General features: G+C 43.8%; 1 protein-coding gene across 3 annotated transcripts in view; it reads right to left on the reverse strand.

The window, feature by feature from the left end:
- The window catches only part of HECW1 (HECT, C2 and WW domain containing E3 ubiquitin protein ligase 1), a 481612-nt gene that overhangs the window by 266539 nt on the left and 190249 nt on the right, over positions 1-24824 (reverse strand). For all 3 annotated transcript variants that reach the window (XM_061414477.1, XM_061414476.1, XM_061414478.1), the window contains exon 2: positions 1483-1807. In XM_061414477.1, coding sequence (XP_061270461.1) covers positions 1483-1807 — 325 coding nt within the window. The remainder of the gene's footprint in view (positions 1-1482; positions 1808-24824) is intronic.

Below are 24824 nucleotides of genomic sequence, written 5' to 3' on the forward strand. Positions count from 1 at the left end.
ATAACCTAATTGTCTAAGGTGTTAAACAAGTAACCATCATAATTAAAGTAGAGATGGGCGAAAGGAGAATGTAGAAAAACTGAAGGGTGCAAGCTAGTCTAAAAGGAAAAGTTAATCCTTTACTGCAGCTCACTAGAGCCCCGTGGAAACACTCAAAAAAAAAAAAAAAAAAAAGATCATGACATCCAGTCCCATCACTTCTGGTCAAATAGATGGGGAAACAATGGAAACAGTGACAGACTTTATTTTCTTGGGCTCCAAAATCACTGCAGATGGTGACTGCAGCCATGAAATTAAAAGACGTGTGCTCCTTGGAAGAAAAGCTATGACTAACCTAGACAGCACATTAAAAAGCAGAGACATTACTTTGCCAACAAAGGTCCATATAGTCAAGCTATGGTTTTTCCTGTAGGCATGTATGGATGTGAGAGTTGGACCATAAAGAAAGCTGAGTGCTGAAGAATTCATGCTTTGAACTGTGGTGTTGGAGAAGACTCTCGAGAGTCCCTTGGAATGCAAGGAGATCCAACCAGTCAATCCTAAAGGAAATCAACCCTGAATATTCATTGGAAGGACTGATGCTGAAGCTGAAGCTCCAATACTTTGGCCACCTGATGTGAACTGACTCATTGGAAAAGACCTTGATTCTGGGAAAGATTGAAGGCAGAAGGAGAAGGGGACAACAGAGGATGAGATGGTTGGATGGAATCACCGCCCCAATGGACATGAGTTTGAGCAAGCTCCAGGAGTTGGTGATGGACAGGGAAGCCTGGCATGCTGTAGTCCATGGGGTCATAAAGAGTCAGACATGACTGAGTGACTGAACTAAACTGAATGTTGAAAAGTAAACTGAAATTACTCCACATATAAGTGCATATCTTGGTTGCATATATTGTATTGCTCTGGACTTATAAACAAATGGATTTAAAAACAGGGCTTCCCTAGTGGCTCAGATGGTAAAGAATCTGCCTGCAATGCAAGAGACCTGGATATGATCGCTGCATCAGGAAGATCCCCTGGAGAAGGAAATGACTCTCCACTCCAGTTCTTGCCTGGAGAATTCCATGGACAAAGGAGCCTGGCAGGCTACAGTCCATGGGGTCCCAAAGAGTCAGACACGACTGAGGGAATGACACTTTCACTTTAAAATCAAGCTTTTCATATTCACTCACTCGTAAGTAGAAGAGCAAATGTATAGTTGCAATGGTGATGACATTTGTGTTCAGCTACATCCTGCCCTGCTACCTCCCAATTCTCTGCCACTGAATAGAAGTGGGAAGTGATGCCTTTGTGCGTGGTCTTCTGTGTGTTAGAATGTGGCATATAACACATTCGGTTGTGAATCGTACACTTTAATGAAATGATCCCGTTTACTGAAACGGTAAAGCATCCTTTAAAGTGAATTATGCATTACATACTCGTTGAACGCCTGAACCACCGTGCTCCGACCACTATTTCTGCACTAAGTGCTGTTCTACTCACCGATGAGGTACATGCCGATCCAGTCCCCAGCATCCACTTCCTCCTTGATGTCCCAGTGGATCACCAGGTCCTGCGAGTGCCCTATGGAGTAGTAGGAACTGCTGACCATGAGTGTGGAGCGGCTGTCCGAGGTGACCAGGTCGGTGTCGCTGGTGGAGCGGGGGATGGTGACGGCACCATGGGGGCCAGTCCTGATGGCCACACTGTGGTACTGGCCTGGATTGTAGCTGTGGCGGAGCGGCTCCTTGCACCGGCGTCGATTCTGGGAGTTTCTAGATGGAGATGCCATGGCGGCCAGGCCTAAGAACCTGTTCTGGTACAGATTCTGTGGGGGCAAACAGACAGTCAGCAGGGGCGGGAGATGCTGGCTCCACAGTCAGTCATGGTCTTCACAGGGAAGGGAGGATGGGTTGGGGGAAGCCAGCAGGGAGAGAGCAGCCCTTTTAGGAAGATTTGGAATAGACACAGAGCATTTTCCTCGGGGCCAAAGTGGTAGCTCTGGGTTCAGGTGGGGAAGGCAAGAACGAAATACAAACTCACCAAGGGGCCACGCCTTTCCTTGTTCTGCTGGGGTCTCTGCCTCCCTCAGCCCCCTCCAGCCTGCTAGGTATCAGAAGGCCAGGAATGTCTACAGAATGACCTGGTGGTGCGATGGCCCCCAAAGTGCCATCTCTTGAGTTCTCTGGCTAAATTCAATTGGATCCAACTTTACCCTTCTTTAAGGTAAATGATGGTTATTATCACGGCACATTTTAGTGATCTCTGTGGCATTTGAGACCCTACACACAACCCAGAATCAGAGGCAGTCCCTGCTGGAGGAGGTGGTCACTGTCTTTCATTTAGAGCTCTCATTCTACAGCAGGTCACTGTACCACCAGAAATGCCTCGTAAGGATCTCAGATATCCTAGTAATCTTCAAACACTGCAGTTTTCACTAAAATCCAACCTCAGAAGACCATGTCTCCCTTAGAGCTAATACTGTAGAAAATATTGTATCTGATGAGAAAAAAAATGCATGTTTTTTTATTGTTTACAACTTGGAGCACTTCAAACTAGCTGAGCTGATACAGACAAATAACATGACTGTTTTGCTACAGATGGCTTTGAAAACAGGGGGAAAGGGCATCCTGTAGAATTGGAATGAGGATTCTTTTTGGAAACAAGCAGGGGTGATTTTTATTTCATCAAAGTATACTACAATTGGGATTTAAATGTACATTTTGGGGGTTCCTGCCTATAAAAGAATCTGCTATTGTACAACTAATAGCACTTTTGTTTTTAAGAAGAGAAGATTAAGGTCTTAAAATCTGTTACATCATGCAGTTTAGATCCCAGGACTGTAACTTATTATACACATCCATCAAATGCGAGTTATTGAGTTTCTGTTAACCAGCCAGGAGGACCAGACTCGGCACCAGTCTACTCTTGAGATGATATAAGTCTATTTAGCAGTAATTTGGGTCCATACTTTTTCCATCTTCAAAGATCAGGGCACTTGTAAAAAGTCTATTAACCTGATTAAGCACAGTGTTGGTATTTGGAATTTTGGGCCTTAATGGCCATATGTCAGGCCTATTTATTCATCATCTGAGTCTCTTGTTGGGACTTTTTCTAGCCCCACTGGTGGTAACCATGGAATTACTATTGGCAGAGAAGCCAGGCTTCAGAAAGCATCTTATCACACCATTGGTACCATATGTCTTTTTTTTCTTTCTTTCTAATGTTTGTCACTGCAACCGTATGAAAATAGATGGACCACGGTGTTGCCTGGAAACCAGTCCACTTCTCAGGAACACAGGCACAGCCTTGAGCTTGGGAACAGCTCATGAACAGCCCACCTCACAGGCACCCTGGCTCTTCCAGACAGTCCAGGAGGATCACAGGAACCTGATCATTGTACAGGGGACTTTGCTCAGAGACCTTTGTAAAGCCTCCAAAATAAGGAAGGCTGCTGCTGGTGTGTAACCTTTCTTCAGTTTACATGTACTTTCTGTGCACCGACAGAATCTTATAGTGTTATCATGGAGGTTTGAACAAATTGAGAGAGTAGCACCGACATATTCACTGCCACATGTAAAGCAGCTAGTGAGAAGCTGATGTGTAACCCAGGGAGCTCAGCTCGGTGCTCTGTGATGACCTGGAGGGGTGGGATGGAGGTTCGAGAGGAAGGAGATATATGTATATATACAGCTGATTCACTCTGTTGTTCAGCAGAAACTAATACAACATTGTAAAGTAATTACAGTCTAATTAAAAAAAAACAAAACACAAAATGACTACTTGGAATTAAATGAGATAATCAAGTATATAATTATTAGTCAGACCAAACAACAGGCAATTCTGGAGCATCACCTTCCAGTTTCCAAGCTGTGTATCCCTGGACAACTTACTTGATCTCTCTAGCCCTCTGTTTCCTCATCTATAAATGGGTTGCTGTCAAAATTTTATGAGATAAATGCAAATAAAGCTCTTACTATAGTAAGTGCTCAATAAATAAACATGAATGCTTTGGCCACCTCATGCGAAGAGTTGACTCACTGGAAAAGACCCTGATGCTGGGAGGGGTTGGGGGCAGGAGGAGAAGGGGACGACAGAGGATGAGATGGCTGGATGGCATTACCGACTTGATGGACATGAGTTTGGGTGAACTCCAGGAGTTGGTGATGGACAGGGAGGCCTGGCATGCTGCAGTTCATGGGGTTGCAAAGAGTCGGACACAACTGAGTGACTGACCTGAACTGAACTGAAACACTACTAGCGTTGTTTTAGTAAGAAAGCATCACTGAAATGGAGGTCCCGGGTAGTCAGTGAGCCTCTTGTACTGGCCAAGGGTCCTCACACGTGTCCTCAGATCCTCACACATAAAATTCACTCAACAGCAGACATTCAGCTCATCCTAGTTATGACCTTCCAGGTTTCCTCTTAGAAAACTGACACAGCAAACACTGAACAGGCCAGCATGTTTGGAAAGGTGTCCTATCTACCAGTCTTTGGATAAATCTTCCTTTTGCTTTGTGGGTAAAAATAAAAAAACAAAACAAACTTCCCTTTATTTGTCAGGTTACTGCTTGAATGGAGTATTTTTTGCATCCATGTTGAGGCTGAGAGATTTTTATCTATGTCCGATCAGTCAGGGCTCATGGAAGATTATAGAGTGCTTTGCTTTCATTGAAGACTTCTGCTGTGGTATTTTTTATTAGAATTCCCCGGAAAGCAGGCAAGTCTCCTGACACTGTCAAATTACACCAGTTTACACCATCCACATGGTGGGAACAAAAGCACAGAAAGAAATGGTATTCAAGGAAGATGTCTCTCATTAATTTACTAGATTGGAATTAATGGCATTTTCCTGGAATTAGAAGGACAGCTTCAATGCTGCTCTTCAAAGACTGCACTCCGTCACCTCACCCCAGCTTTGTCCACATCCTCCTCACTCATGCTTGTTGGAAGGATTTATATTCTGCTTTGAGGTTATGCTCCAGCACCAGCTCTGCTGTAACCTCTCCTTATAGCCTTCCCCATTCCCAAGAGAGAGGGGCTTTCTACTCTGTGACCCCACAGGAATCTCATTTTCCCTGCAAGGATTCTCACTGTGTTATCTCTAGTTGACCCGTGTTGTGCCCTAAGCTATGAAGTCCCTGAGGCCAGTGTTTACAGCTCTTTATATCTCCTGGAACTTGCATGACATCTGGCACACACACACACAAAAGGGCTAAAAACTTTAATAGAATTTATTTTACTCAATGAAGTCCCTTCTTATTCCACAAAGAGCTTAAAATGACTAATATATAAAATACAGAAAGATGTGATGTTAGTAGTAGATGGTGCAGGGAATGAAAAATACAGAGACAAACAGTTACGTAGGAAGAAGGCTAATATCAGACTCTACGCCATCACTTCCTAAACAGGTGTTTTTTTTAAAGACTCACACAGCTGCTTCTGGAATAGAGCAGGTGGATGGCTGATTTCCAACATGTCATTTCTTTGTGGCCATGGTCCCCCAAGACTTTCACACATGTTCTAGTTTAAACTATAGATGCATCCAGCTAGAAGAAGCAGTTTAATCACTCTCTGCTCACATCTGACCTGTGGGAGAGAGATGAGCATCTGTCCTGTTTTTAAATAGCCCTGGATAAAAGACCACTCTTTCCCTAACAGCAACTCCAATATTTATAACGTCACAATTCTTCCTCATCTCTAAGGCAAATCTTCCCCTTCTTTCTCTTACTTCCTTCACTCAACAGATGCAGAGAAGTTAACCGTATTACTAACTGTATCCCAGTTTTTTCCCATTCCATCAAGTAATTCAAATGTCACTTATCTTCTTACATTGTTGATAGGCAATAGACACAGATAAGGAAACCACAGAATATTAGTAACAATTTCAGTTACATTGCAATTTTCTAATTATTGGTTCAGTAACATTGTAATTTTCTAATTATAGCCCTAGTTATCGGCTATGCTAAGCATATATTTTAATTGACCCTTGAAAAAGAGGTCCAATGAGTGAGCACTAAAAACAATCCGATCACATCATGTCCTGATTCACAGGGAGTGCGATTCCATCTGTTGGCTTATTTCCCATTTGTCACAGATCTGACAATGATGTTTACTTGTTTTGCTTTCCGACTTAAATAATTCATCAGTGTTGAAATGTTTTGAATTAAATTATATTCTTCAGTTATTTTTTTAAATCTTGGAATAGGCCATGTGTGTTTAATCTGTTTAGTATGCATTACAGAACAATAGCAAAAACAAAACCTTCCAGGAGGAGACAGAATCTTAAAAGCAAAAAACATCACTTCTAGGGAAGGAACAAGTTACTATGTACATCTTTTTTTTTTTTTTTGGTTTTTTAAAGAACATAGGGAGACAAAAGATTTGGCTGTGTCAATTTCTAACTGACAGAGTCATTAATAGCTTTTCTGTTTTGGAATATAAAGCTGTGAGTGAGTGCTGTCTCAGAAATGAAAAGAAAGTGGACAAAAGACATCTAGAATAGAGAAAGTGATTCTTAATAAATGCCTCTACACTCAGAAATCAAAAACTGTGACTGGAAAACACAGGCCCTGAAGGAAACTTCATTAGAGTATACAAGTTGAGGTTATAGAAACTGGCATTATTTAGCAGGAAGAAAGAACATGAGAGTTTTTTGAGTTCATGAACAGATTTGATTTTGAGCAAGTAGATGCCTGAAGCTTTTTTATCCTATCCTCAGCTCTTGTTATGCCATCAAGCGGGTAATGGAACTCAAAAAAATTATATAATATCTCTTTCTGCAGTGGATTTGAGAAAATTTACAACAAAAGAAATGTAGATGGAAATAGGGAAATATAAGCCAGGCAGAAATTGGGAAGTAACAATAAGAAAGGATAATAATATTAGGAACATTTACTCTATGGTTGGAACTTGGTACATTATCTCATTAAAATCATAGCAAGTATCACTCTTTCCATGTTGGTGAGAAACCCGGCTCAGATATTTAATAGTTAATAAACAATGCCAAAGTCACACCTCTTGCAGCAGGAAGTAGGGATTTGAGCCATTCTATGCGACTGTAAGGAGGGCAAACCACAGCCAAACCTGAAGGAAATCAACCCTGAATATTCATTGAAAGGACTGTTGCTGAAGTTGAAGCTCCAATACTTTGGCCACCTGATGCGAAGACCTGACTCCTTGGAAAAGGCCCTGATGCTGGGAAAGATAGAAGGCAAAAGAAGAGGGGAGCAGCAGAGGATGAGATGGTTAGATAGCAACACCAATGCAATGGACATGAATTTGAGCAAACTCTGGCAGATAGCAGAGGATAGAGGAGCCTGGCATGCTGCAGTCCATGGAGTCACAAAGTATTAGACACGACTTAGCAACTGAACAACAGCAATGTGATTATAAGTCAGCACTTCGATCACTCAGATGCACTTGCTCTTCAAATTATAACATGGGAATATATAGTTGCGGTAATTGAGACTTAGATTCCCCTCTGAGATTTTTGGCAGTCAAAATGATAAAGGAAAATGTAATTCTCACAATCAGAATATGAGAATATTTTTCCCCTCTAAGTTGTAAGATGCTTCATATTCAACTTTGTATAGGAAACACTGCATGATATGGTAAACAATATCAAAGAAGAATATCTTTTCTTAAAAATCACAAATGTAGTGGCAGATTGCTTGGACAAGTCTTTGATGCAAGCTGAGGTCATAATACAGAGTATATTCAGGGCTGAATGGATGGGTTCTGCTATGTGCTTTGACCACATTCAAAAGTCCTCTTGGCTTATTGCACTCCTGAGGCCCCAGACCTCTTGCTCTCAACTCGGTGTCTGTTCTTTATCCTCCATCTCGCTCTCTGGCCTTGATGCTGATAAAACAAACTTTCACGTATTGAGGTATGAGGAAATCATTCTGGCTTGTACATAAGTTAACTTAAATTTCATGCTAACTAGAACAGCCTGTTTGTGGCCTATCAAACTTACATTGTACATCTGCTTTAATTATTAAAGAAAAATGTTCACTAACCAAAATAAAGAATGTCTATCTTAAAAGTAAAGATTAAATGCCTTCCTTCCTGGGATGCCATTGCTGGTACTCCTTCCATTATAAGACTCCCTTCCCAGGTGCTAAGGTCATACTGACTGGCTATGTACGTGCTGGTCTGTTTTTCTGAACACTCTGAAGGAATGTACCCTGACTTGTTTGATGTTCTTTGTTCTGACGAGACAGAAAACTATGCTTAAAGCCATGCTTCTCCGGAGCAGTTCCTCAGAGTTGTCTGAGAGGCTGTCCTCAGTTTGGCTCAAATAAAACTCTTTTCCATTCCTATTATAGACTGTTTATTATTTTCCTTGATAATGCGAGTAAACCAGAGCCTTACAGATATGTTCTCTCTGCGACTATCTTGTTAACTTACTTCTTATTAGTGTCCTTCAACTAGGATGTAGAAGCTTTCCTCGTGGCTCAGCTAGTAAAGAATCCGCCTGCAATGTGGGAGACCTGAGTTCGATCCCTGGGTTGGGAAGATCCCCTGGAGAAGGGAAAGGCTACCCACTCCAATATTCTGGCCTGGAGAATTCCATGGACTGTATAGTCCATGGAGTCTCAAAGAGTCGGACACAACTGAGCGACTTTCACTTTCACTTCACTCACTAGGACGTAGGCATCAAGAGAGCGCCGTGGTCCCTGCCCAGTCCCTTTAGGTCTGCATTTCCAACTAAGGTCGTGCTGGGCAGGGATGCAGTGAATGCTCAGTGAATGAGTGAATGAATGGGCATGTAGGTGACGAAGACTGGGCCATACCTGCCTCCTCTGTCTCGAAGCCATGATGTGATGCTCTCTTCCCTGCTCTCAGGAACTTAACTCAGTGCCTCTTTCATCTCAAGCACACAACTTTGTGCCCATAATCACCTGTATTACTGGTTTTCAAATGACACTGGTCAGAAGGGAGGCTTGACAATGAGACAAATATGGCCCCCAGGGAGGTCCCTTCTTCCATTTCATATCCCAAGACCTGAGTCCTGCCAGTACATTCCTACCTCTGTTGTTGTGAGTGAGGCTGTGGGACAGAGGTGGGTGTGAGGGGCTGAGGTGGCCCTGACCCCACCAGATGGCTGGGCATGTCTGAGGAGGAAAAGTGGGAGGTGGCTGCAATAGCATCATCTTTGTCCAGCTCTTCAGCAGCTGGGCACCCATCGCTGAAACTGTGCCTCCAAAATGTTTTTAGCCTCAAAGCCATGTGTTGAAAACTCCATCTTTTATGCTGGCCATTGTGCAGAAAAATATCACAGAGTTACATAAACTAAATTGTGTGGGCTCTTTTTCTTGAAAGAAGAAATAGAATCCCATACGTTTTTGGCTGAAAGGGAACACAAGTTAGAGAAGATTTTAATAAGCAAGTCAAGCCAAGCCAGGGAATATCCACATTGGAAGCTGGGATTTTAACTGGTTAAAATGACAGTCAACCCATTCTTTTAGGAACACACAAAGCCTTATCACTGACAATGAAGTCCAATAAGACACTAATTAGAGTTAACAGTCCCATCCCCACTTCTCTGGGGCCCCACTGACTGGGGAGGAAAGGGTTTGTTTGTGGGCCAAATGCCTTCTCTCTGCTTGTGCCTAATGGGTGACTGGGATGCTCCGCCGTGCTTCGTTGGGTGTGTGCCCTTCACTGCTTCAGTCAAGTCTGGAATTTCTTGATGAAGCTCTGTGTCTCTATGGAGGTTTATGTTTGGAGGCATCCAAGAACCAAGCTGTCAAAATCTGGGAGGTTTGCATGAGTGAAACAGTGGATGGGGAGAAAGGAAGTTAGGAGATAGTTTGGGGAAGGGCAGGGAAGCTTCCTGTGTTGTTTGCAAGAAATCCCTGATCTCTAGTGCTTCATTCTGTTCTACGTTGAAGAGAAAGTTCATTGAAAATGGTATTCCTCTGTGTGTGTGTGTGTGTGTGAACAGAGAGAGACAGACAGACAAATGACAGAGAGAGAACATGAATGGTCATGCCCAGATATGAAAAACATTCCTGTCTTTCCCTTTCCAATGTTCAATTCAGTTCAGTTCAGTCACTCAGTCGTGTCCAACTCTTTGCAACCCCATGAATCGCAGCACACTGGGCCTCCCTATCCATCACCAGCTCCCGGAGTTCACTCAGACTCACATCCATCAAGTCAGTGATACCATCCAGTCATCTCATCCTCTGTAGTCCCCTTCTTCTCCTGCCCCCAATCCCTCCCAGCATCAGAGTCTTTTCCAATGAGTCAACTCTTCACATCAGGTGGCCAAAGTACTGGACTTTCAGCTTTAGCATCATTCCTTCCAAAGAAATCCCAGGGCTGATCTCCTTCAGAATGGACTGGTTGGATCTCCTTGCAGTCCAAGGGACTCTCAAGAGTCTTCTCCAACACCATAGTTCAAAAGCATCAATTCTTCGGTTCTCAGCCTTCTTCACAGTTCAACTTTCACATCCATACATGACCACAGGAAAAACCATAGCCTTGACTAGACGAACCTTTGTTGGCAAAGTAATGTCTCTGTTTTTGAATATGCTATCTAGGTTGGTCATAACTTTTCTTCCAAGGAGTGTCTTTTAATTTTATGGCTGTAATCACCATCTGCAGTGATTTTGGAGCCCAGAAAAATAAAGTCTGACTCTGTTTCCATTGTTTCCCCATCTATTTGCCATGAAGTCATGGGACCAGATGCCATGATCTTTGTTTTCTGAATGTTCAGCTTTAAGCCAACTTTTTCACTCTCCATTTTCACCTTCATCAAGAGGCTTTTGAGTTCCTCTTCACTTTCTGCCATAAGGGTGGTGTCATCTGCATATCTGAGGTTATTGATATTTCTCCAGGCAATCTTGATTCCAGCTTGTGTTTCTTCCAGTCCAGCGTTCTCATGATGTACTCTGCATATAAGCTAAATAAACAGGGTGACAATATACAGCCTTGATGTACTCCTTTTCCTATTTGGAACCAGTCTGTTGTTCCATGTCCAGTTCTAACTGTTGCTTCCTGACCTGCATACAGATTTCTCAAGAGGCAGGTCAGGTGGTCTGGTATTCCCATCTCTTTCAGAATTTTCTACAGTTTATTGTGATCCACACAGTCAAAGGCTTTGACATAGTCAATAAAGCAGAAATAGATGTTTTTCTGGAACTCTCTTGCTTTTTCCCTGATCCAGCGGATGTTGGCAATTTGATCTCTGGTTCCTCTGCCTTTTCTAAAACCAGCTTGAACATCAGGAAGTTCACGATTCACATATTGCTGAAGCCTGGCTTGGAGAATTTTGAGCATTACTTTACGAGCGTGTGAGATGAGTGCAATTGTGCAGTAGTTTGAGCATTCTTTGGCATTGCCTTTCTTTGGGATTGGAATGAAAACTGACATTTTCCAGTCCTGTGGCCACTGCTGAGTTTTCCAAATGTGCTGGCATATTGAGTGTGGCACTTTCACAGCATCATCTTTCAGGATTTGGAATAGCTCAACTGGAATTCCATCACCTCCACCAGCTTTGTTCATAGTGATGCTTTCTAAGGCCCACTTGACTTCACATTCCAGGATGCCTGGCTCTAGGTCAGTGATAACACCATCGTGATTATCTGGGTCGTGAAGATCTTTTTGTACAGTTCTTCTGTGTATTCTTGCCATCTTTCCAATGTTAAATAGGTCTTTTTCTTCGTCAGGAGGGTCCCATACTAACACATGTTGGTAAAGCTCCTTCTTTACCTATTGATGCTTGCAGGAGAAAACCAAATGCTTTATCTCCCAGTCAGGCCAGGTTGGGCCATCCAAGCTCTGAGGGACCCTGCTGACCCCTCAGGAGGCCCCTGGTGGAAGCGTAGGGGAGCAGAATGTCTGCATGTCCAATCTTCTCAGAATCCAGCACTAGGCAGCTACGAGGAACATCCTGACTCTGCATCTCTGCTCCTGACTCCAGAGGGCAGCTGAGCCAGTGACATGTGAGTCAATGACATCACACACGCACCCAGGGCCCCTGCTTGGCTACAGTCCTGTCTCCCAAATCTGACCATAGGACTGAGTCACCCAGACCCCTAGAGTGAGTTGTGGGAGGTCCTGTCCTCCCCACTAGGAAGCAGAGGTCCCCAGAAGGGCAGCAGCCACTCCTGACCGCAGCAGGTGCATGACAGAGCCATGAGGGAACCCAGGGCCTTCCTCTCTCAGGAGGGACACCAGCCTTGTGGAAAATGTGAGGAGGTTTCCCCTATTTTCATGATCCTGATTAGATGTGGCAGCTAATAGGCAACACAGCCAGGCAATGAATATAGATGTAAGAAGGACATTTCAGTAGGGTTTCAAATGAGGGGCCAAGTTTGCACACATACTGGACTTAATACTCCAAAGTAAGTGATTACTGTAAAGCTTCAGAGTGCTGTATAAATACTCTCTTTTAAAATCTTCCACCCCTGGAAGGTTGGACCTGGCCAGATGGGTGGATTTTTCAGTAAACTCTGCTCTTGGTTTTCTTCTTCTTTCCTTGATCCCAAAGACTACATGTTTATTGAGTCACTACTATATACTAGAAGCTGTGTTCAGTATTGAGAGTGGAGATGAGATGAAATGAGAGAGATAAATGAAACAGTACCCCCTCCTTCAAGAGTTTTGCACAGAAGGCAGACATTTAAGCAGTCAACTATGACACAATGACAAGGGAGCGGTGGGCAGGGACCCCCGTGGAAGGGAGATGGATGCTGGGAAGGACTTTCCAGCGGGGAACAGTAACGCTGTCTTTGGAAGGAGCAGTAGGAATGTCACCAGCCAGGCAAGGACAGAGAGAACTGCAATCCAGGCAGAAGGAACTCAGTGTGTAAAGACACAGCTTTGCAGAAAAGCCTGGTGTGCTTCTAGGTTCAGCAGAGCTTCTCCCAGGCACTGGCCAGAGAGTCAGGCAGCATGGCTGGAAGAGGGGCAGGCAGGTCTCCACGCCACACCAAGACAAACAACCTCCTCCCTTGGAGGATGGTGAGCCACAGGAGAGATTTGATCTAGGAAAAATACAATTTGCTCAACTTAGAAGCATCATTCTATAGCAATGAGGAGGAGAGCAAGAAACCTGCTGTGTCTGGGGAAGCCTGTGCTACAGCAACTCTGAAAGTCAAGTCCACATGGATAGAGAAGCTCCACCAGTCAGATGGTCTCTGAAGTCTAAACCCTCGGTACCATCTGCAAAGCAGGTGCTGAATCTCACTGTGAGAGGAGAAGAGGGAAACGAACAAGGGACATCCTGGGTCCTTGAGGGGGTGTGTAAATGAAGAGCAATCTGAAGGCACGGCTATGGAGACCACAGCGGTATCCTGTGTGACCTGCTTCTACTAGGATCTCACATGCATCCTAGAGCACAGGAGTGTCATGTACCACGTGGTGCATCCTACAACACATAGTACTTGTGCCTAATTTTATTGTTGGAAAACACTGCCTCATTTAGCAGCATGTGCTCCAGAATAATTTGCTCGTCAGAACTAATCAAGAGAAGTACATTTCAAAATTCTTTCACTCTTCATTTGCAAAGCTTGCCCAACGCATCAATACAGAGCAAATTAGACTTTCTGGAACATATTGTATTTGTAATCTTTGGGCTGGTTACTATCTTGTGGTAAGAAAGATGCATAAGCAATAATTTCAGTACAGGGTGAAAAATAAGTTTAGAAGGATCAAAAGACAGACGAGAACTATCTGTTTTGTCTAATGAGGAAGGAAATTAAGACTTCAGGGAGAAGGGGAGAAAGTTTAATTTAGGCAAAATAAACATATAAAAAAGGCATGAGTGCTTTAAAGACTGCCCACACATATTCAGGGGACAGGAAGCAGACCTGTGTGTCAGAGGCAGGATGCCTGGGGCAGGAGCAGTGGGGAAGGATGGAACTGAAGCAGAGACAAGACTGACTTAAAGGTCAAATGCACCAAGGTAAGAAGAGCGGTGTTTCTTTTGGGGATAGTGAGGCCTTCTGGAGACAGGAGAAGATACAGTAGTGGGGTCACCTCCACTGTGCTTTCACAAATGTGAAATGCTACTGAACAACTTCCTTCAGGAGTAATTTGACAGAAGTCTCTGCCAAGCTATTAAGGGAAGTTACCAGAAAGGTAGATGGACGTTGTACAGCTGTCACCTCAGGGGTATGGGAGACTGTCCACACTGCTTTTTCAGATCACCTGTCAGGACTCTGATAGGAAGGCACCATCTTGGACTTTAGCTCTAACAAAGCAGCCAATCACTAGGGCTGTGAACCTAGTCATGACTGCCTGTCATCAGAACACAGAGGAACAGAACCAGAAGCAGTTTTTGCTTCTCTTATCAACATGCCTGGGAAGAACACACCCAGAGCTGATAGAAATTCAATTGTTAATAATCGTGGTGATGGAGAAGACTCTTGAGAGTCCCTTGGAGTGCAAGGAGATCAAATCAGTCAATCCTAAAGGAAATTAACCCTGAATATTCATTGGAAGGACTGATGCTGAAGCTGAAGCTCCAATACTTGGGCCACCTGATGTGAGGAGCTGACACACCGGAAAAGACCCTGTTGCTGGGAAAGATTGAGGGCAGGAGGAAAAGGGTGTAACAGAGGATGAGATGATTGGATAGCATCACTGACTCATGAGTTTGAGCAAATTCTGGGAGATGGTGAGGGCCAGGGAAGCCTGGCATGTTACAGTTCATGGGGTTGCAAAGAGTTGGATATGACTTAGCAACTGAACAGCAACAATAAAGCCACTTTTGGAAGACAACTTAGAGCAGGAATGAACAGTAAACTATTTATGATTTGGCAATATAAGTGAAACACATCTGGTCTCTCTCTCTCTCTTTTTCATATCCATCCTCTGCCTCCCTTGAGAGGCAAAGGCCAGCTCACATCCTGGGTGATATGTTCCTTCCCAAGTGTCTTTCCTGTCATCCTTGTGGTCACTCCTGTGATAGTTCTCGCCTGTGGTCCTCAACTGTCACTCATTCTCTTACTCACTGCACACTGTACCATCTCAGCACCCAGGCTATAAGAGGAAGGCCAACAGAGATGGTTTAAATTAAGAGTTATCTTTGGAAGAAGAAGGAAAATGAGAAAGAGCCAGGCCTATTAAAAAAAAAAATGAGGCCCATCTTCAGCGATTTAGGATAAAATGATTGGGACAGCTGAAGTGAGAGGAAGGAAAATCAACCAGTGGAGAAAAGAAATACAGCGACTACCATGTAAACACACTCACACCACCTGTGCTACTGAAATTCTCGAACAGACTTTACAGAAAAAGTCCCTTCTGACATTAATCGGTCACACTGATTAATTTTTTTGATTGTTCTAAGTTGCTTCAATTGAGGCAGCTCTAAGCTTCCTCAATATGAACACATGGGAAAGAGCTGTAGTCTGCTGGGATTTAGAGTATTTTTCATTTTACAGGGTAGAAGAAGGGAACGGTTTTTTCATAGTTGTAGTTTTTGTTTGTATGCCTGGGACTGTCACCAGTGCCTGTCTGTGATCCACAGAAGCTACAGCTGCCACAGTGAAATGACAAATTCCAGGGAGTATCCCACTGATTCCTGACCATGGGGAAATCTTTGCTCAATAGTATGGTATGGGTTTACATACAATTTAATACAAGTTAATTTGATTCTCTGTAGCCATCCCCAGGAAGCAAACTAGATGATTATCAATTGGGTAAGACAGTTTTCACTCTGAGGCTGATGCCTAGAAGTTTTGAGTCTCAATGATAGAGTAATATATTCAGGGCCCTCACTGCCACTTCATTACTCACAAGAAAAGCCTCCTACACTCAGACAAATAGAAATTCAGAAGTCTGAACAATCTAGATAGTTCAACTTTTTTTTTTTTTCATTTGAGGCTGGAATTAATTATTCAGATAACATCTCTAATTTTCCATTTTACTGTGTAGGCAGGAAACATCAGAGATGAAAGTTTTGTATCCTTCCAGGGATGTGGGAGCAGCAGACACAGCCTTCACTTGGTGAGGTGGCAGCAACAGACAGGCTGTCATCTGCCTGGGTTGCCCTTCAAACTGCTCGTGAAGCTTTTGTGCAAAGACCCAATAGACAGCAGAATTAAAAGGAAAATGAGAAAATGAAGTAATTCAGGTTTTTGAAAGGCTGTTCAAGACGAAACATTAGTTCTGAGGAAGCAAGAGGCACAGGTACATGCTAATGAGTCTTAAGTGCATATACTTTCAAGATGTTAGTTTTATTCTTTGCAGACAACCAGTCTCATCCACACTAGTCCTGGGAAGATGACAGACTCCAATTTGGTAGGTTAATTATGACCCACAGTCAGAGGCCAGCATTTTACTCTTGCTTTAATAAAATTATTCCAAGGTCGTTAAAGCCACATGTCAGAATGGCTTTAAACTGCTAAGAGTGCCTTTCCCAGATAAACTTCATTTATTTAGTCATTAAGTCAGCCAATGCACATGTCTAATACTGGAATATGAATTAGAGTACAAGCTATGGTTTATATCTTCCCTGGAAAACCAGGTCACACTCGTATTAAAAACAACAGTCCAAGATAGTCTATGGAATATTTCTCACTCAACTGCCAAAGTAAGAGTTACTGAGAAGAATACAAATCCAGGGCTGGAGTCGGGTGGGTATTCCTGACAAGAAGGACGGTGCTTACCCAACCATAATATAAAGGATCTAGGACATGCGCTTTAAGTCTTCCCCAGTTTGAGTTTTCTTAGAAAAACACTGCATTACTGCTTTCTAATGACTCTAATTTTTCCAGAAAAACATCTATTTCTGCTTTATTGACTATGCCAAAGCCTTTGACTGTGTGGATCACAATAAACTGTGAAAAATTCTGAAAGAGATGGGAAAGAGACCAGACCACCTGACCTGCCTCTTGAGAAACCTATATGCAGGTCAGGAAGCAACAGTTAGAACTGGACATGGAACAACAGACTGGTTCCAAATAGGAAAAGGAGTACATCAAGGCTGTATATTGTCACCCTGCTTATTTAACTTATATGCAGAGTATATCATGAAAAACGCTGGGCTGGAAGAAACACAAGCTGGAATCAAGATTGCCAGGAGAAATATCAATAACCTCAGATATGCAGATGACACCACCCTTATGGCAGAAAGTGAAGAGGAACTCAAAAGCCTCTTGATAAAAGTGAAAGTGGAGAGTGAAAAAGTTGGCTTAAAGCTCAACATTCAGAAAACTAAGATCATGGCATCTGGTCTCATCACTTCACGGGAAATAGATGGGGAGACAGTGGAAACAGTGTCAGACTTAATTTTTGGGGGCTCCAAAATCACTGCAGATGGTGATTGCAGCCATGAAATTAAAAGATGCTTACTGCTTGGAAGGAAAGTTATGACCAACCTAGACAGCATATTAAAAAGCAGAGACATTACTTTGTCAACAAAGGTCTGTCTAGTCAAGGCTATGGTTTTTCCAGTGGTCATGTATGGATGTGAGTTGGAATATAAAGAAAGCTGAGCACTGAAGAATTGATGCTTTTGAACTGTGGTGTTGGAGAAGACTCTTGAGGGTCCCTTGGACTGCAAGGAGATCCAACAAGTCCATCCTAAAGGAGATCAGTCCTGGGTGTTCATTGGTAGGACTGATTTTGAAGCTGAAACTCCAATACTTTGGCTGCCTGATGCGGAGAGCTGACTCATTTGAAAAGACCCTGACGCTGGGAAAGATTGAGGGCAGTAGGAGAAGGGGACGACAGAGGATGAGATGGTTGGGTGGCATCACCGACTTGATGGACATGGGTTTGGGTGGACTCTGGGAGTTGGTGATGGACAGGGAGGCCTGGCATGCTGCGGTTCATGGGGTCGCAAAGCGTCAGACATGACTGAGCAACTGAACTGAACTAATGACTCTATTTCATATGTGCTTCAGTGGACATATTTTTAAACTGGATTAAAAAAAACCACACAACTGTATATTTGTGGGATTTTTTTGGTCATGCCATGCAGCATGTGGGATATTAATTCCCCAACCAGGGATTGAACCCATGCCCCCTGCAGTGGAAGTGTAGAGCCTTAACCACTGGTCCACCAACAGGGAAGTCCCTCAGTGGACATGTTATCAACACATTGAAGAAGGATGCCCAGAGCCAAACCCCATGCAGCTCCTCATGTAGCTAAGAAAACACTTCCCCCATCTTGAGACACCATCAAAATCTGGGTAGCAATTTTCATTTTTACCTATGCAGGGGAGGAGGTATGAGAAGGATCCTTGCTGGGACTGGTGATGATTGGAAAGCCTTGCAAACCATTTCAGTGATTGGCTCCTTCTGCGTATACCTGAACCATTTCTCTTCTTGGCCGCCTCTGCAGCACTATCCCTAGAGAATACCAGCCACACACAACAAAAAGGCTAGTTCCACACAGCCTCTGCTTCACAGGATGCAAAAACCATCTGAAAGATGATGAAAAGCAATCTCTATAATTAACATGTTTCCATCTGCCCATTAGGAAGTGTCAGAAATAAACAAACAAAAGTTATTGTGGCATTTTGGCAAGGACTTAAGTACCAGGACTGCACTGTGCCCTTGCTTCAATTGTATATAATTCAATTCTCTTTAACAATGTCCACTGAATATGTAGTCTGGTTAGTGTGTGTTAGCTGTTTGAGACATGATGCCTGGACTCAAGTCAAGACAACTGAGGCAGAAAAAGCTGACTGTACGAGCAAAATTAAAAATAAAACAAATGATTCACCTTCATGGAGATTCTGATTCAGCAGACTGGGATAGGGTTCAGGTAGCTGTATTTTTAATCCCCCCAGAAGCATTCATCACTATGTCTAATGGGTGGTGATCACAGAAAGCTGCAAAGAGGAGCTGGCTATTGGGATATTTTAGCAACAACTGTGCATTAAGTGCCTTAAAGGCATGGGTCAGACTTGGTGAAGCAAAGGATGGAGAAGGAGGCAGTTTCCAGCCAGAAGCAGAGCTACTGAGGCTGCCAAGTACACCCTGAGGGCTGCAGTGTCTTGAGAGGTGCCAGGAAGAACCTTGGAACAATTTGTTCCTAAATGGATTCAGCAGCTTTAGTTCACACCTGGCCTCATTTCTTGACCTAGAGTGGTCAGAGGGCCCACAAACCTTAGCTGTCAAGTGAAAGTAACATGGAAAGTTTGCTCTGGGCCTGACAGCACCAGTGGTGGATGAGAGCGGAGACTGTCTCCAGCAGTTCTTTTAGCTGGACTGCCCCGTGGCATCAATAGCTGTGCTGCTGACATGCTCAAAGTCAAACATGTGGGTGTGTCTTGTAAGGACCACAACACCTCGCCCTTGTCACTGGGCAGACATGGCCACAGCCTTTCCTGGGCATCAAGGAAAGCTGAGCCACATTCTGCAAATTCCAAGCACTTGAGGAAATTCTGAGTTCGGACTTTTGAGTATAAAAAAGATACATGGTGGGACTTAACCCCGGCGATCCAGTGGTTAAGACTCCGTCTTCCAATACAAGGTGTGTGAATTTGATCTTCGGTGGGGGAATTAAGGTCCCATATGCCAAGGGATGTGGCAAAAAAAATTTTTTTAAAGAAGCATGCTAAAAGTTCGAAAAATATGCAAAAATTAAAAGTAAAAAATTTTTAAATTCATGCCCCCTTAACTTTGCCACACAGAGAATACCAGAATGGTCATTTGCCATTATGTCCTTCCTTTTCTATTTTATGCATTTTGTTAGATAGTTGAGAACACACATTTTTGCATTCTGGTTTTTACATTTAGCTGTTACAATATATAAGAATTTCCCCTTCTTATTAAAAATACATCATGTAAATTTCAAAGTTATAATATTTTAACATATATTTATAATAATCATCACACTACTTCTATTTTTAGAAATTTAGATTGCTCTAACGACAGAGGATGAGATGGTTGGATGGCATCACTGACTCAATGGACATGAGTTTGGGTAAATTCCGGGAGTTGGTGATGGACATGGAGGCCTAGAGGCATGAGGTCACAAAGAGTTGGACACGACTGAGTGACTGAACTGAACTGAATTTTTCTCCATTATAAGTAATACTATTAAGCTGGCATGACCATGTATCAGTGAAAATGTTCAAGTCAAAAGCATTATTTCATTCATAGATTTGGGATTTTAAAAATGCATAAAAACAATATGTATGTATATGTAGAGCTGATTCATTTTGCTATACAGTAGAAACTAAGACCAGAGAAGGCAATGGCACCCCACTCCAGTACTCTTGCCTGGAAAATCCCATGGACAGAGGAGCCTGGTAGGCTGCAGTCCATGAGGTCACTAAGAGTTGGACACAACTGAGCGGCTTCACTTTCACTTCTCACTTTCATGCATTGGAGAAAGAAATGGCAACCCACTCCAGAGTTTTTGCCTGGAGAAACCCAGGGACAGAGGAGCCTGGTAGGAGGCCGTCTATGGGGTCGCACAGAGCCAGACACGACTGAAGTGACTTAGCAGCAGCAGCAGCAGAAACTAAGACAACATGGTAAAACAACTGTACTCCAATAAAAATTAATTTAAAAAACCAATATGGTGATGTCACAAATGCCATTAATATTTAAAACTGGTTTTGTGAATCTCCTTTTGTTTGTCTGGTATGAATAGGCTTGCTATTACTTTGTTTCTCTCTCACCGAAGTGATGTAAAAACTACTGACTGAGATGGAGAGACACAGAAACTATTGACTGACTATGGGCTATGAGATGGAGAGATAATTGAACAGAAACAAAGGTTGATCTGAAAGTCTTTAGAGAGGCTGGAAAATACGTGTGTAACATAGACATCCTCCTCCACCAATCATCCAGGCTCCCTCTTGCCTCTGGCCATCTCTCTGTCCTCTGGTCTTCCCTGATTCTATGGAAAGCCTCACCTCCAAGAAGGGGCTGATCCAGGGGCTGTGTCTATATGGTCCACAGTCAATCTTGCTGCCTGCATTCAAGATGGCAGAACAAGGGAATGTCCTTCCCAGTTAGTATAAAGGCTAATAAAGGTATTGGGGCAAAATGCTTCTGAAGTCAGACTGACTTGGGCCTAAATACCCTTCCACCTGCTGTGTGATCCTAAACAAATCACTGGCTCTCTCCAAGAATAGTGGAGTGGGTAGTCATTCCCTTCTCCAGGTGATATTCCTGACCCAGGGATCGAACCCAGGTCTCCTGCATTGCAGGAAGATTCCTTACCATCCGAGCCACATGGGAAGACCCTCCAAACTTCAGCTGATTCAACAAAATAAGACTTGACCTCCTCCTCCTCTGGCTGGTTGCTACAGCCAAAGCTGGACTGGGATGGGGATTAAAGAGCCAGGTGTTAGTGAAGTGACGAACCTGCATTGGCTTAGCCTTACATAAGGCTGCTTCCCACAGGACTGGAAGGAGCTAGTTTTACACAACAGTGGAAGCCAACCACTGAGGATTTCTCTGAGTCATTTCACTCCTCTCTGCCCAGAAAACGCTCTCTCAGAAACATCTTCCCTCCCACCACCCACTTGCAAGCCCCAGAAAGGCTGGCTGTAGGACTGCTGCCATTGCCTTGAAGGTTTTCCCTGTTGTGGTCTTGTGGTCACCTGTGTGGATGTGCATGTTGCTTTCAAAGAGAGATGACGGAACTCTGGAAAGTACCCGAGCATCTGAGGACACGGGGGATGCAGCAATGTGTTTTGGCCAGCTGGCACCAAGAGAGGCTTCTCCTTTAATGTGTGTTAGACTTTTTCCCTCTGGGTTTAAAGTTGGGTTATATAATGCACTTAAAGTTGTTCCTAATTTAGAGAAACAAAATCTCACTGCCACACCAGAGAACTCATTTTAGTTCTGGAGAGTGCCCTAAAGCACGTGATGCTCAAGATTGAGGACTAGACTTTGGGAAGGTGGAGATGCCAGCAATATAGCATTTTTGATACAAACTTCCCAAGTTTACCTTGTACTAACAGAGGAGTTGAGCTGAATGCAGAGCAACCACAACTCCCTGGGAGATGTTTCCTGCACCCATGGTAAAGTCAGAGAAGAGCACAGGGTGGTGTGGAGAGGGCTGGGTGCAGGAGGGTGTTGTGCAGGAGGGTGTTGTCCAAGATCAGCAACCTGCCCAGCTCTGTACTCCAGCACCCCTCTTACTGCTGATGGCACCCTGAGCTCCTTCTGAGGCTCTGGACCACCCCTATGCTTCGTCCTTAGTGGGGAACTTTGGTGATGCAGCATGAAATCCAATTTGCTTCTATTCTGCTGTGACCTTGTCACGTGGTTATTAGCTGGGCTTTGGTTGTTCTAGTAACTTATCTCCACCTTGGCTCCCTGTGACTGTGGCTGGTTCCCTGGGACCACATGATCTGGAGGAGAGAGCACCTGCTTTGGATCAGGACACTCCTATGCAAAGCAGTGGCTGTATCAGTGATTAGTGATGCAGTCATAAGTCAGCTATGCTCAGCCAGAAAGGCCTAATGTTTCCTTCCTCTGAGCTTCAGTTTCATCAGCTGGACAACTACCCCAGATGGTTGTAAGAATTGAAGAGAACTGAGGTAAGGTAACAGGCCCAGGTGGGCTCTTGACAATGGTACACGTTCAGCTCAGTCTCAGTTGTGTCCAACTCTTTGCGACCCCATGGACTGCAGCACGCCAGGCCTCCCTGTCCATCACCAACTCCTCGAGTTCACCCAAACTCATGTCCATTGAGTCGGGGATGCCATCCAACCATCTTATCCTCTGTCATCCCCTTCTCCTCCCACCTTCAATCTTTCCCAGCATCAGGGTCTTTTCAAATGAGTCAGTACTTCACATCAGATGGCCAAAGTGTTGAAGTTTCAGCTTCACTATTGAGTATTCTTACATCTTATCTTGATGGAAACCTCATGTCTCTCCTTCATCCTCTGCAACTGGGTCCCTGCCTTGTCCTGCCATTCTATTTGGACAGGAAACTGCCCCTGCAGTTCAGTCCTACCATCAGCTCTCAGGTCTCCATCATGTCAACACCCAGTCTCCCCACATGCTGCACCCAAGACTCCCTCTGCTGCCTCATACACTGGATACTTCTTGTTGGGTTTCACGGACACTCTGCTGGCAGGGACTTGCCACTTGTCAGTATGGGCTCTGGACATTATGACCATCCCAGCCACTTCTCCTGTCCACCTGTGGGCCAGGCCAATCCTGTACACACCTGATCCACCAACAGGTTTAATATCTGTCTCCAGGTCCTCTTTCTCTTCCATTCTAGACCTCCTGGCAAGTGAGAACATCAGGGAAGGCTAAGAAAGGGGCCAGAATGCCCACCGTGTTGGGGGGTGCTACTATTTATACAGGAACAGCATTAGCAAGTCCTAGGAGTCTGCACTCCATTCCTTCATTGGACAGTATTTGCTGAATGCCTGCTACCAGCCAGCACTGTTGTGGAAAATGGGACAAACCAGTGAACTAAAGAGACCAGAAGGTTCTGCCCATATGAAGCCTGCATCCAGTCAAGCCCAGCACACCAGAATACTGACCTAATTGGAAGGCGAGGATAAGGCAGGAGAGGCAGGCTGGGGCCGGGTTTGGGGAGCCTCAAATGTGGGCAGAGGAGTTTATCTTTGGAATTTACTATAGAGAAGCGAAAAGCAAAGGAGAAAAGGAAAGATATAAACATCTGAATGCAGAGTTCCAAAGAATAGCAAGAAGAGATAAGAAAGCCTTCTTCAGTGATCAATGCAAAGAAATAGAGGAAAACAACACAATGGGAAAGACTAGGGATCTCTTCAAGAAAATCAGAGATACCAAAGGAACATTTCATGCAAAGATGGGCTCGATAAAGGACAGAAATGGTATGGACCTAACAGAAGCAGAAGATATTAAGAAGAGATGGCAAGAATACACAGAAGAACTGTACAAAAAAGATCTTCATGACCCAGATAATCACGATGGTGTGATCACTGACCTAGAGCCAGGCATCCTGGAATGCCTTAGAAAGCATCCAGGCCCTTAGAAAGCATCACTATGAACAAAGCTAGTGGAGGTGATGGAATTCCAGTTGAGCTTTTCCAAATCCTGAAAGATGATGCTGTGAAAGTGCCGCACTCAATATGCCAGCCAAATTGGAAAACTCAGCAGTGGCCACAGGACTGGAAAAGGTCAGTTTTCATTCCAATCCCAAAGAAAGGCAATGCCAAAGAATGCTCAAAGTACCTCACAACTGCACTCATCTCACACGCTAGTAAAGTAATGCTCAAAATTCTCCAAGCCAGGCTTCAGCAATATGTGAATCGCGAACTTCCAGATGTTCAAGCTGGTTTTAGAAAAGGCAGAGGAACCAGAGATCAAACTGCCAACATCCGCTGGATCATGCAAAAAGCAAGAGAGTTCCAGAAAAACATCTATTTCTGCTTTATTGACTATGCCAAAGCCTTTGACTGTGTGGATCACAATAAACTGTGGAAAATTCTGAAAGAGATGGGAATACCAGACCACCTGATCTGCCTCTTGAGAAATCTGTATGCAGGTCAGGAAGCAACAGTTAGAACTGGACATGGAACAACAGACTGGTTCCAAATAGGAAAAGGAGGTCGTCAAGGCTGTATATTTTCACCCTGTTTATTTAGCTTATATGCAGAGTACATCATGAGGAACGCTGGACTGGAAGAAACACAAGCTGGAATCAAGATTGCTGGGAGAAATATCAATAATCTCAGATATGCAGATGACACCACCCTTATGGCAGAAAGTGAAGAGGAACTCAAAAACCTCTTGATGAAAGTGAAAGTGGAAAGTGAAAAAGTTGGCTTAAAGCTCAACATTCAGAAAACGAAGATCATGGCGTCCGGTCCCATGACTTCATGGCAAATAGATGGGGAAACAGTGGAAACAGTGTCAGACTTTATTTTTCTGGGCTCCAAAATCACTGCAGATGGTGACTGCAGCCATGA

Source organism: Bos javanicus, chromosome 4, assembly GCF_032452875.1.
Source record: "Bos javanicus breed banteng chromosome 4, ARS-OSU_banteng_1.0, whole genome shotgun sequence".
In the NCBI taxonomy this organism is placed as follows: domain Eukaryota; kingdom Metazoa; phylum Chordata; class Mammalia; order Artiodactyla; family Bovidae; genus Bos; species Bos javanicus.